Source organism: Azolla caroliniana, unplaced genomic scaffold (assembly GCF_043228905.1).
Source record: "Azolla caroliniana isolate FFs.n. ecotype wild unplaced genomic scaffold, voAzoCaro1.0.p SCAF_888, whole genome shotgun sequence".
NCBI lineage: Eukaryota > Viridiplantae > Streptophyta > Polypodiopsida > Salviniales > Salviniaceae > Azolla > Azolla caroliniana.
The window spans coordinates 1-12,542 of NW_028231323.1; the positions used below are offsets into that span (position 1 = coordinate 1).

Genomic DNA, 12,542 nt, shown 5'->3' on the forward strand with positions numbered 1-12,542 from the left:
AACCGGATAGCTGAGGTCCGGCCGAGTGATAGTCAAGTAGATAAGGCTTCCGGCAATCTGCCGGAACCATGTCGCATCAGATGCTGCTCCCGAACCTTGGGGAAGTTTAAAATTTTGTTCTAGAGGAGTCAAGACAGATTTGCATTCTGGCATGCCGAATTTGAAGAGCATACTCAACACATAATGGCGTTGACTGATTAGTATGCCTTCCGAGGTGCGGATCACTTTGATCCCGAGGAAGTAATGAAGGTCCCCTAGATCGTTCATGTCGAATGATGCCATGAGTTTGGACTTAACGCAATCGATTTCTTCCAGGTCGGCGTCGGTGATGACTAGATCAGCCACATATAGTAAAATGCTTACCGGCTCATTCCAACCTTGTCGGATGAAGAGTGAAGAGTGTGACTTCGACGACGCAAACCCCATCCGACATAGTCTTTGTGTGATCTTTGCATTTCAAGCATGTGGGGCCTGCTTGAGTCCGTATAGGAACTTCTTCAGTTGGCAAACAACCGACGTGTTCATTCTGGACCGAAATCCGGGGGGTTGTACTATGTACACCTATTCCTCAAGGTCACCTTGCAGGAACGCATTCTTTACATCCATTTGATGTAAGTGCCAACCCTTTGTCGCAGCTACCGCCAACAATATACAAATGATAGTCATCTTTGCGACCGGAGCAAATGTCTCATCATAGTCGACGTCGTGCTGCTGCGCGTAGCCCTTGGGCACTAATCGGGCCTTGTACCGGTTGACGGAGCCATCGGTACGTCAACCAAGTCCCATGTTTTGTTTTCCATGAGGGCGTCCATCTCTTCCTCCATGGCCTTTTTCCAATTCAGATCCTTGGCCGCTTCTACGTAGATCTCCACCTACGCATTGTTGCCACCTTCGCTCTGATCCAACTCTTCTTCGTCAATGTCGTATTCAGACATCTTCTGCTTCCCCTTCTCTTTGCGCGTGAACCTTCTCCTCAGTTCCTTGCGCAAGGAGAGCACGGCCGAGTCTCCTCTACTCGCCGGCTCGTCAGCTGGTTTACCGCTCTAGCTCAACCAGTCCGGATTTGGTCCACTGATACGGAGGGAAGTTGGACTATCCAGTAGTTCAGAGTCTACAATGCTTCCCTTTGTTCCGGAATCCGTTGCCTCATCCCTAGCAATTGGCTCAGGTTTGGGTGGTGCGAAGTACCAAGATGTTGATTCGTCGAAAACGACGTCACGGCTAACTCGGACTTGCTTCAACCAAGGGTTGTAGCATTTGTATCCCTTCTGCTCATCGGAGTAGCCAACCAAGATACACTTCTCGGCCTTGGCATCCAACTTCTTCCGCTTCTCATCTGACACATGCACATAGGCAATGTTGCCAAATACCCGTAGGTGCGCCAAGTCCGGTGTCCGCTCGAAATACAGTTCGTGAGGCAACACCTTTGTCCCTAAGGCAAATATCCAATTCTGTATGTAGACGGTACTAACATCCGGTTCCGTCCTTCGACCACGCCGTTCTGCTCCGGCGTGTATGTACAGGAGAATTCACGTCGGATTCCCTTGGTCTGTAGATAACTTGTGAACTGGCCAAAAAAGTACTCTTTTCCATCATCCAATCTCAAACATTTGATCTTCCTTCCGGTTTCTCATTCTACATGATTCTTTAAGTCCCGGAATCACGAGAGACTTCGCTCTTCTTCTCAATCAAATAGATCCAAGTGTGTCGGCTAAAATCGTCGATGAATGAGACGAAATATTGACTCCCACAATGCTCACGTTTTGTGCCGGTTCCATACATCTAAATGGATAAGATCGAGCTGATTCCAGCTCCGATTCTTCTCATTGGGGAATGGAAGCCTATGATGCTTCCCGAGCTGGCAAGCTTCACAAATCTGGCCTTTCTGGCCGCTGAACTTCGGCAGTCCAGAAATCAGATGTTTCGACTACATCTCCTGAAGCTTCCGGAAGTTCTCTGTCCATTCTTTCCTTCTTGTTCTTTACCAGGTATTAGGGTTTGTCTTGTAAGAGTCGTTTGTCAACAGCAGAGGATTCTCAACCCTCGCGCTTTGATACCATGTAAAAGTTAGTGTGCGGAAGCATAGACAAACCGGCTCAGCCGGATAAAAGCAGAGAACAAAAATGAAGGTTTAATGGAAAGCTTCAAACAATACACAGGAGAGACAGAGGTAGAGCAGAACACTAAACGTTTATATTCAGAAACTCAAATAAAACACTCTGTACATACAACTGTGCTTAAGAGCACTATTTATACAAGTCCTTAAAGGACTAACTAAAGTACTGACAAGTACTTTAATGCTCGTACTAAGAGAAAGACACTGATTCCCAAAAATATGCCTACGAACTAGGCTAGGATCATAGGCTTCTAACGGCCTACCGGTTACAATCTGATCCGGATTACGATCTGGGTCTCCGATCCGGCTCTTTGTTCTGGACATCGATCCGGTTCTTTGTTCCAGATACCGATCCGGCTCCGGCTTACTCAGCCGCTCCATATCAGGTTGAGCTTGTCCGCTCAACACAAGAGAATGAAACAGAGAATGCATTATCATCAAATTTTGTGACCCCTTTCACACGCCAATCGTGCTAGCCACAATCGTGCACACTTTTCCTGATACTATTCGCAAAGTGCATAGATCGCCCATTGCATATATATTGGACCTCTAGTCATTGGATGAGCCAAGCACACAGTGCTATGTTTTGTCCGTCTAATACGGAAGACTTCAAACATGTGTGCAAGATGCAGAAGCAAGGTGTCACATGCATAGATAAAATGCTCACCTACCAATCCATCATGATCTTGGGCCTTTCAAAAGTGTGGCCTATCTTTGGCATTTCTCACCTTCTCAAAGATTTACTTAATTATGTTTATTTTGGTTCACTGTTCTCAAAAGTGAGACAACATTTTCAGATGCAATTTCATGTTTGGTCTTTATAGGTCATGTGGGTGGGGGAGGAGATGTTGTGTGCTAGGTTGCCTTTCATTGAACATAATCCATGCTCTTTTACTTTCTTGTCCTAGGAACAACCAATACATCTCGGCTTTAAATTTTGCCCAATATGATCTCTTCTTCTTCCTAACAAGGCATTAGATGGCTGCTTTTCCTTGTTTATCTATACAAATACCCGGGTCACCTCCCTTCTCCTTGTATCGTAAACTACTTTGTCTGGCTCTACCAACTCGGCCTTAAATTTAGCCCAATACGATCTCTTTTTAAAACAAGGCATTAGAAGGCTGCTTTTCCTTGTTTATCTAGACAAATCCCCGGGTCACGGGTCACCTCTCTTCTCCTTGTACCGTAAAATTTCTCATTATACCAACTACTTTGTGTGGCTCCACCACATATGGTTGCATTGCTGACTAAGATGTCCAGAAAGGCATTGTGGCAGCATAATGCAATGACTTTGGCAATCCTTGGGTCACTTCCTCAAGGAATGCAAATGGATCCAAAATCAAGTATGACGTTATACACTTCATAGTTATACACACCAGATGTTTCTATAGATAATTGGTATTTAACATGCTCAATCCCATTCTTAGCATATCATCCTTTTGGCATCCCTCCTTAACCTTAAAGCTTAGATATGCATGATCAACTGCCAAGACAATTGGTCTACTAGAGACAATGAAATCTATTATCTTTGGTAGAGGGGGACGGGGATCCCATCAAGTAATCGACCATGCTTGCACCTCAGTTGAGATTCCAAAAGATCAAAGCATCTAATCTTGGCAATTGTGATAAACCTGTGTATATCACAAATCCATGTGCACTACAAAGGGCTAGAAAGTCTCTGCAATATTCTACTTCTTCATTCATAACTTGTGATCGTTGCTTCAGGCCAACTTCTACTATGACTTCTCTATATATGGACTTGCTTGTGTTAAATAAAGTTCTTTGTTCATCATTAGTGTGTGCATTGAAGTTCCTTAACAACATCATATCCCCAATATTCGTGTATCTTATCAATTCATTGTATAATGGTAAATCTGGTGATTGTCCAAGAGGTGCAAACCCTGAGTAGGCAAGTTGGAGAGTAGCAAACCTGCATCTACATCTTTATGAACAAAGTATGCTCCATCATGGAACTCCTCTTCGTACAACATGGCCATTCCACCAGAGCCTCTAGTGCTTCATGTCATGCATAGTTGGAGACGGCATACCAACTGCCATCAATATCCCATTATATCAAGAAATTTATTGCCAATAAATATCAATATGATGGGCCTCTATATATGTATCAATATACAGGTTCTTGAGGGTGTCTTCAAAATACCTGGCATCTATCCATAGCGAGCCATTGCAATTCCATATACTCATGCATAAGATCGCATCATCCATATAGCAGCATGCGCCTCTGTTCTTTGTAATAATAACCGTGTCATCTCTATAGGCAGCCCACCTCACTAAATTGGACGGGACAAGGCTAGTGATAGCAATAACGGGGAAAAGGGTGAAGAAGGCCTTCAAGAAGCGGCAAGAGAGTAGCCTGAACTCGAGGAAGGCGAAGGCTCAGAAAGCGAGGAAACAAAGAATGACTACCTTTTGCCCCACCATTCTTGGCACGTGCCAGAGGACATGCAGTTTGGTGGGGGTGGATGTTAGATATTTGAAAGGGACGAACGTAAATGTCTACCTTATAAAAAGGGTTTGTTGGAATTACATGGATTCTGTGACTTTAATAGTGCAGGTGATGTGGATACACGCAAAACTACTGGCAGATATGCAGAGCCCCCAAGAAAATATTTTAGTAAAATTTCCCCTATATTGATATGGCAGTGGGACAAAAGAGATCAATCAACCAGACTAAGTTGAACTTGATGATCCTCTCAATGCTTGCCACTAATAGAGGTTTGAGGAACAGTGGTTGGTAAACTATGTAGGTAGAGGCAACCTATGTATCTACCCACCAACCACCTGTTGCTTGATGCTTGAAGGAGGAATCTTTAGTGAATATAAGCATGCCAAAAGCTCAATTTGAATGCTGAGGTTTTTTGGGGTTGTTCAGATCTCCATGTATGCTCTAATTTGTGAGTGTACATCTGAGAACATTACCAGCAAGATCAAATATAATCAGAAAATTTTGTTTTCTCCTTATTTGTCTATTTTTGTGTTGTCTCTTTACATTATAATTAACAATACATTTTAACATCTCTTTTATTTTATATGATACTCTCTCAGTAAAGCTTAGGACTTGAGATCTATTCTAGCATCCAAACAGAAAAAGAACAAAATTGGAGGAAAGATTTCTAAAACTTACCTTCCAGAATGAATCATTGCATTGCATGTTTGCAAATGTTTCAGTATCATCATCCTCAATTGTATCAAAGGTTGAGCATTCGTTGGTTATGTGTAACTGCAACAATAATATTATGACAAATTTGTATTAAACCAAAGTTAATAGCACACACATCTAGAAAAGATTTTTAAAAAAGAGAAGCCATGCATTAATTACCTTGAAACGGGTGCAAAAGGAGTGGACAATTGACCTAGCAAAAATCAGTCTAGAAATAGAATAAATTGAATCAAAAAAGTGACTAATTTGTGGATACATTTTCAAGGTGTTAAGATTAAGTTTCAATAGCAACAAGACTCAAACCAGCCATCACGTCAACATCGTTACAAGATAGCCCCTGAATAGAGCATCACAAAGCACATTCGTCTAGTATTCACAAAGTGGCTTACAACTGAAATAATAACAATCGATTCCAAGAAAAGGAAGAGCTCAATGTCCTCTTCTTCCTCTTATTTAACATAGCAAAATATCTTTTAATCTTACAAACTGAACACCACAAAATTTCAATCACATACGATAATGAAAAACAGTCAAATCTAAAATAATAACACAGCACAACCTTAGCTGCAAGAGAAGGAAAGACCACAAAAGGCTTTAAAATAGTATTCATACAAATTATATTCACGCTGTCAATTCAGCATTTTCAGACATTGCCTAGCAGAATAGAAAGAGTTAATATATGGAGAGCTTATTTTGGATCAAGACAACAAGGTCCTCATAAGCAAATGAATTCCCAAATATTTTTATAGCTTGCAACAAAGCTTAAACATTAGTTGCTACTTTGACAGTAATAAACTCAAAACCACAATAAAAATGAGAACAAATCTATACATTGATGTTCATGATTGGCCTACTCGCATATTGAGAGTAGGAATCAGGAAATGACAGAAGGTTCTTTTTTCCATTTAAGGAATGACTCTAGGTGCACAATATAGATTGATCAAGCCTGACAAAGACAAAATTTCCATCAAAACTAGAACCACTATGGCTTTATCATGATCTACTTTCCATACTTCCTTAACCCAATAGCTGAAAAATGCTCATCTCCAGTAAAAATTGAAACAGCTTCTCTCTAGGGGTGCTAGAGCAAATTGCATGGATTACGGCACAGAAATTAGTGCATATTTCTCTTCTCTTTATTTAGGCCTTGCGACGTGCATCAAAAAAGCTTGTAATTTCATGAGAAAGTAAGCCCCAACCACATCCCAACAAGATATTGGGACTTCTAAATGATTCCATTTACAAAGTCTGCACCTGCAGAAATTCATTAGTTGGTCAAAGATGTATAGCAAGTTAATACCAATAACTACCACACCATGTAATTTGCAACTCTGAGCTGCATATCCATTCATGTATTATTTGTACCTATGTCTCTTTCAAGTAAACTCAGATGGGTTTTAGTAAAAGTACTGCTTCCAATTCAAACAACTATGTATGAATTTGATAGGAAAACTTCGCTTGCAAAACAAAGTATTAAGCTAATAAGAGAGATAAACACAACACTTGTATTAGCATGAACAATGGACAATGCGGGTACACAACTTCATTTAATCCTGAAAAGCATAAAAATGAAGATTTTCATCAGAATCTCAAAGTGTTTAGTTGAGAATGCCACAATAAATCAGAACATTCGATAATTTAAATGCAAACATGTCTACATTCAGGGTTCTAATTGGTATTAGCACATAGAGTGCACAATGTGGGTACACAACATTTAATCGTGAGAAGGCATAAATTTGAAGATTTTAATCAGAATCTAAAGGTGTTTTATTGGAAATGCCACAACAATAAGAATGTTTGATGATTTTAATGGAAATATGTCCACGTTCAGTGTCCTAACTCATTCCAAAGGTGTTATACAAATCCTAATCTTGGAGTATATTATAGATTAAAAAATGTAATCAATAGTGAAAGCTTGGAAGATATCATAGATTAAATAAGTCAATGGTGAAGCTTGGAAGAGATTATACATCTTCCTAAGTGCTTTTCATTGTTGCTAACTTATGACAAAAGAATTGGAATTAGCTCAGCATCCCAGTACAATCCTCTTTCAAAATGGCTGCAAGAGAGAGAAAGAGAGATACTAACACCTAAAAGTCAAACAAGAGATTATATCATGTTGTTTCGTCATTGAGAACAAGCCAAAATAAATGCAACTAAATAAATAAATAAAATGGAAGTGATTAGAGAATCCCATTGTCTATACATGCAAGATTCTCAAGTTGGATAGAGTGTAATTTTAGCCTTTGAAGGATCTCTATCATAGAAAGAAAGATAGATAGAGGCCAATTTGGCCTATGAGACAAATAATGATTACAAATATGGGTGAATTCATGTCATTCATATTGAAACAAAAATAAATGCTCTAGGTTCCCTGAAGCTCCATGACTATGATGTATTTGTGGAAGACATTGAGAGAGAAGAAGGCAACTTCTATATGTAGGCCATGATTGGTTGATTTTATGGATGCAAAAACATAATTTCCGTTCCAAAAAAGGCATAATGCATCAATATACCTGGTTGGTGAAAATAACGATGTGTACATTTGTATCAATTAATCTCTTTAACTCCTATTCTATGCCATAACTGCACATAGACATATCAAAAACATCTCAGGGAAAACTAGATGTAAAATAATAGAATTTGGCTATTTAAATTTAAGTCAAAACACTTCATACAGTTTAGCACGTTGTAAATCAGATTTATCCTCCACTAGCGTGTGACTTTCTTCGGGTAGTGTTGTATGATCGTTTCTGTCATCATCACTGGAAGTAAAAAAATCCACGTGTTGTATAACATCATTTGGAGGTGTATTTCCACCTGATTCCATTGATCCAACTCCATAAATCCTAGCATTTGCGTTGCGATGTCCGACACCAATATCTTGTGCAAGGGGTTCTGAAATAGAATTGTATTCCATGTTTTGCATATTAGACCCTAATAAAGGAATTCTATTCAGACCTTTCTCTACCAATATAAGTAAAAAAAAAAAAAAGTTTGATTTTAATTCACTTCATCTTATCGTTCATCTTACCAGATCTTAGTGGTTCATCCTCTGCATTTTGAGATGGATTAGAAGGCCAAACATTTTGATTCCTATCTGGTAGACCACCAACTGACCTCTGGCTAGATGGTATCAACCAATTTACCCAATCATCTCTTTTACGTATTCTGTCTCCCTGCATTAAAAAAGTATATTTTATTCATCAATCATGTAAAACATAGAAATTTGAGAAAAGCTGGGAATGAAGCCTTCACCTGAACTTCCAAAACATTTGATGTTCTCAATGCATCCAAAATAAAATGTGCATTGGTTGTTATTTTCCGTACCTGACCAGGAAACCAAAATATAACTCAAAATCAATATTCTGAATGGGAACAGAAAAAACTGACAGTTGGCTCACCCGGTTAAAACTGGCAATTATAGAAACTGGAACAAAGCCTTGATCATCCATGTTCGACCTAAGATACATATCTCTACATAAATTCTCCACACTGCATTGCAAACAAAAAAGAAGACACATTGTGATAATCCACATATACATTCATTGAAATCAAATTTATTTGAATTCAGCAACCCTGAAGTGAAACTCAATTTGCTCAGACAATAAAAGAAATGGCACATTAGAGATTACCCATTCATTCACTCAACCAAAAATTATTCAATTCACCAAACCTGAAGTAATATTCAATTTGCTTAACCAGTAAACTCTGTAAGGCAGTGGGATCTGGAACTGGACCCTGCATGAACATTCCTACTGGAGGAGGGGCAAAATATGTGGGGCCAAGGAAATGATCTGGAGGAGGTGGTGCTGGCATGTAATACATACCCCCCGGAACAGCTATAACAGTTAAAAAATCACAATTGAATGAGTCTAGAATCAAATGAAATGTTTCTACCTACACTGTTTGGATGGTAATTCTTACTCTGATATCCGACTGCATTGACAAATTGTGGGTTTGGATTCATATAAGGGAAAAAGGGGCGAGGAAGATTCCTAGGGCCAACCCGGTGTTGCTGAAACGGTATATTTGTTTCTCTTCCATTTGGATATCCTCTCCCATGTGAATTCCATCCATGATTTCCCCTACCTTGATCTCGCATGAAATTTCGCCTATTTCCAGGTATATTGTTTGATATGGCATTGGTTGTATTCCCTCTTGAATGTACTCCAATGGTATCACGCATGCCTCTGCTATTCCTGTCTTCATTATCTGCATCTGGAGAATGGACTGCTGTGCTGGAAGCAGCCTTATATGGTGGGGTGAGAGCTGTCGAGCTGCTAATTCCATTAGACGACATATCATGCTGATTCAATGGTTTGTTTTGTCTTCTTACAGTTGAGAGATTCCCACCATTGCCACTATTCCGTGATGTCGAAGATGCCTGTCAGGATTGAATGCAGGTCAAAACAGTTACATGAAGTTAGTTATGATTTGACAATAGAAGTCTTAAGAGGTTTGTTCTTAACTGAAGGAGAGGTCCATTACTGATACCTTGGGTTGGGATGTGCACTATAAACATGTGTATGTGCCACCGCCACTAGATTGGAGGAAAACAAGAAAGAATGGAGAATGTACAAAAAGGTAGCTAGAACTTACACATACACACACACACAAACCTTAGCTCTTAACTCTAGTATCTGCACCATAGTAATCTGGAAACGGTCGGGAACAAATCCATCCACATGCATACAGGCCTATCTTCAATATTAATTCCTAATTAGCAGCAATGCCTACTGCTCTCACACAGCATGTACGTAGAAATCAGGTAAGTTATCAATGCCTACCAGCATCTACACTATTGTTATGCACTAATTCATAATATAGGCATGTATACTCCTAACAGAATAGTTACGTGTTCGCTCCTAACTAGTCAAGCATATTGTCTCAAAAAATAGTTAATACATATACTCCCAACAAACCAATAATATAGTTATGCATATTCTCATCATGCACAACTTACTGCAGCCTTGTAGGCAATCTCAAAAGCGATGAGAAAAAATAGCTAAAAGTTCAAAGAGTAGACAACGTGTACCTCATTCATATAATATATGCATGCATTGAATACCTGATAGGATAGATAAGCATAGGCTCAAGAAAAACATCTATTCGTGTGACACAAAATACAGATGATCCGAAAGCAACAAGAAAAAATTGATTGCAAAATCCACAAAGTGAACAAAGAGAACCTCAAGATTGCATATATTCATCCTAATAATATACTTATGCATTAACTCCAAATAACATGTATAGCTATGTATATTGTAATAACAAACAACTTATCGCTGCCTAAAGGGGATTCCAAAGAGATGAGAAATTAACTCCTAATGGTGTAGACCCGTAACAAAAGATAGTCATGTATTCGCTCCAAACAATATAATTGTTCGTAAGTTCATAATAAACCTCTTATCATCGCTGCCTTAAAAGAAATCTGTAGGAAAAAGAGATGAGGCATCATTGCCGAGTCCAAAAAGAAAAAGAAAAAGAATATATCTTAGACAGTTGCAAGTGCTCATCAGATAATATGGTCATGCATTGAACACATAATAATTATAGTTATGCATAAGCTAATGATCAGAAATAATATATTCATTCACATGCCCATAACAAACACCTTATACAGCCTTATAGGCGATGTAAAATCTAATGTAAGATAGCTAATGTTTCCACTCATAACAAATAGCTAGAATTACACATATGACCAATAAGATACATGTGTATGCACTCACAACAGATACCATATCACTGATAATACAATCATGCATATGACATCATCACAAGAATTGTATCACCATCTACAGGCACCAAGGAAAAATTGAGAATGAGTTCAAAAAGTGAACATTATCAAAATGCACTTAGTACCTTATAGAGAAAACATATTACCGATAAGATAGTTATGCATATACTTGCAAGAAATAAATACCTTGTCAAAATTCATATAGCTATATATACATACATACATACATACATACATACATACATACATACATACATACATACATACATATATGCTCATAACAAACTTAACACCACAAATAGGCAATGTGAAAGAGTACCTCATCCAAGTAATACACAATTATGAATTGAATGCCTTGTAAACTAGCTACAAATATGCTCAAAAAAACAGCTTATATCACCACCTTAGAGGAAAACACAGAGCATTGAAAGAAAGAAAAAACACAGCTAGTTGTAAAGTAATAGGATGTGTATGCATATGATCATAACAAACTGTTATCGCTGCCTTATATGGGCAATCTGAAAGAGAAACTGAAAGGATACCGATCCAAAAGAGAAAAATTTTGATAACAAGAAAGTCCAAGAGGTACCTGGGAATTGCTGTCTTTGAGGGGTGTCTTTTGTTGAGCTGAAGAAGACGTTTTAATGGGTTCAGGTGCTTTCACATTGCGGGTCTCAGACAACGCCGGCCAATTAGAGAGAGCACCCATAACAGGGGCAGGTTCACACCCGATCCCACCATCAGAAGAAGAAGAAGAAACAACCATAGACTTTCCCCAAACAACCTTTGAAGGTTTACTCTCTGAAGAAAACAGGAAAAGAAGGATTATTTCATTGATTGAAAACCTTTTTTCCTCAATTTTTACTCTTATAACTTCTGAGCCATGTTTTATTTATATGGTAGATTTGCATTATATGAAGACAGCCCACGTTTTAATATTGGAAACAAAAAAAAAAAAAAAAAAATCCTCACCTTTGGATGATGAATCTGCCAAGCTTTGGTGATGATCGGATAGTGGGGGCGGATTTAGACTTGTATTATTATAGCTATGGTTTGTTTCCAAAAGAGGAGGAAGAGGGTTCGGTTCGTCTCTTCCTTCTTCTGATACAATCTGCTTTAAAGAAGGAGAAGAAGGAGAAGAAGAAGAAGTGTTGGTATGAGGAGAAGCCATCAAAAGACAGAGAGAGGGTTTTCTTCTTCTTCTTCTTCTTCTCCTTCTTCTTCTTCCTTTTGCTTCTTCTTTCTTTACCAGAGAGAGAGAAAGAGAGAAAGAGAGAAAGAGAAGCGTGAAAATGAAGGAGGAGGATGGGTCAAATTTTTGTGTTAAATATGGCCCTCTACACTAGAAAACACAGACTCCTTGTGTTCTCTGTGTGTTTCTTCTTCTTTCTAGATAGAGATGTGGTAGTGAAAGCTTTTCTCCTCTACACCTCTACTACTAATTAGTGCTTTTGGGAAGTCCGATAAACTACTAGTGTATGTCCGATACATTCCATTAGTAGTTT

At 38.8% G+C, this 12,542-nt stretch overlaps 1 protein-coding gene across 1 annotated transcript; it reads right to left on the minus strand.

The window, feature by feature from the left end:
• Positions 1–6,015: 6,015 nt before the first annotated feature.
• LOC147847536 (la-related protein 1C-like) lies at positions 6,016–12,312 on the minus strand. The gene is made up of 10 exons (XM_087339073.1): positions 12,010–12,312; positions 11,627–11,838; positions 9,225–9,684; positions 8,974–9,139; positions 8,702–8,792; positions 8,556–8,627; positions 8,332–8,476; positions 7,976–8,234; positions 7,814–7,883; positions 6,016–6,551 (listed from the first exon to the last, which is right to left on the minus strand). The coding sequence occupies exons 1-9, from the start codon at positions 12,206–12,208 to the stop codon at positions 7,868–7,870; spliced, it is 1,620 nt and encodes a 539-aa protein (XP_087195199.1). The 5' UTR covers positions 12,209–12,312; the 3' UTR covers positions 6,016–6,551; positions 7,814–7,867.
• Positions 12,313–12,542: the final 230 nt, after the last annotated feature.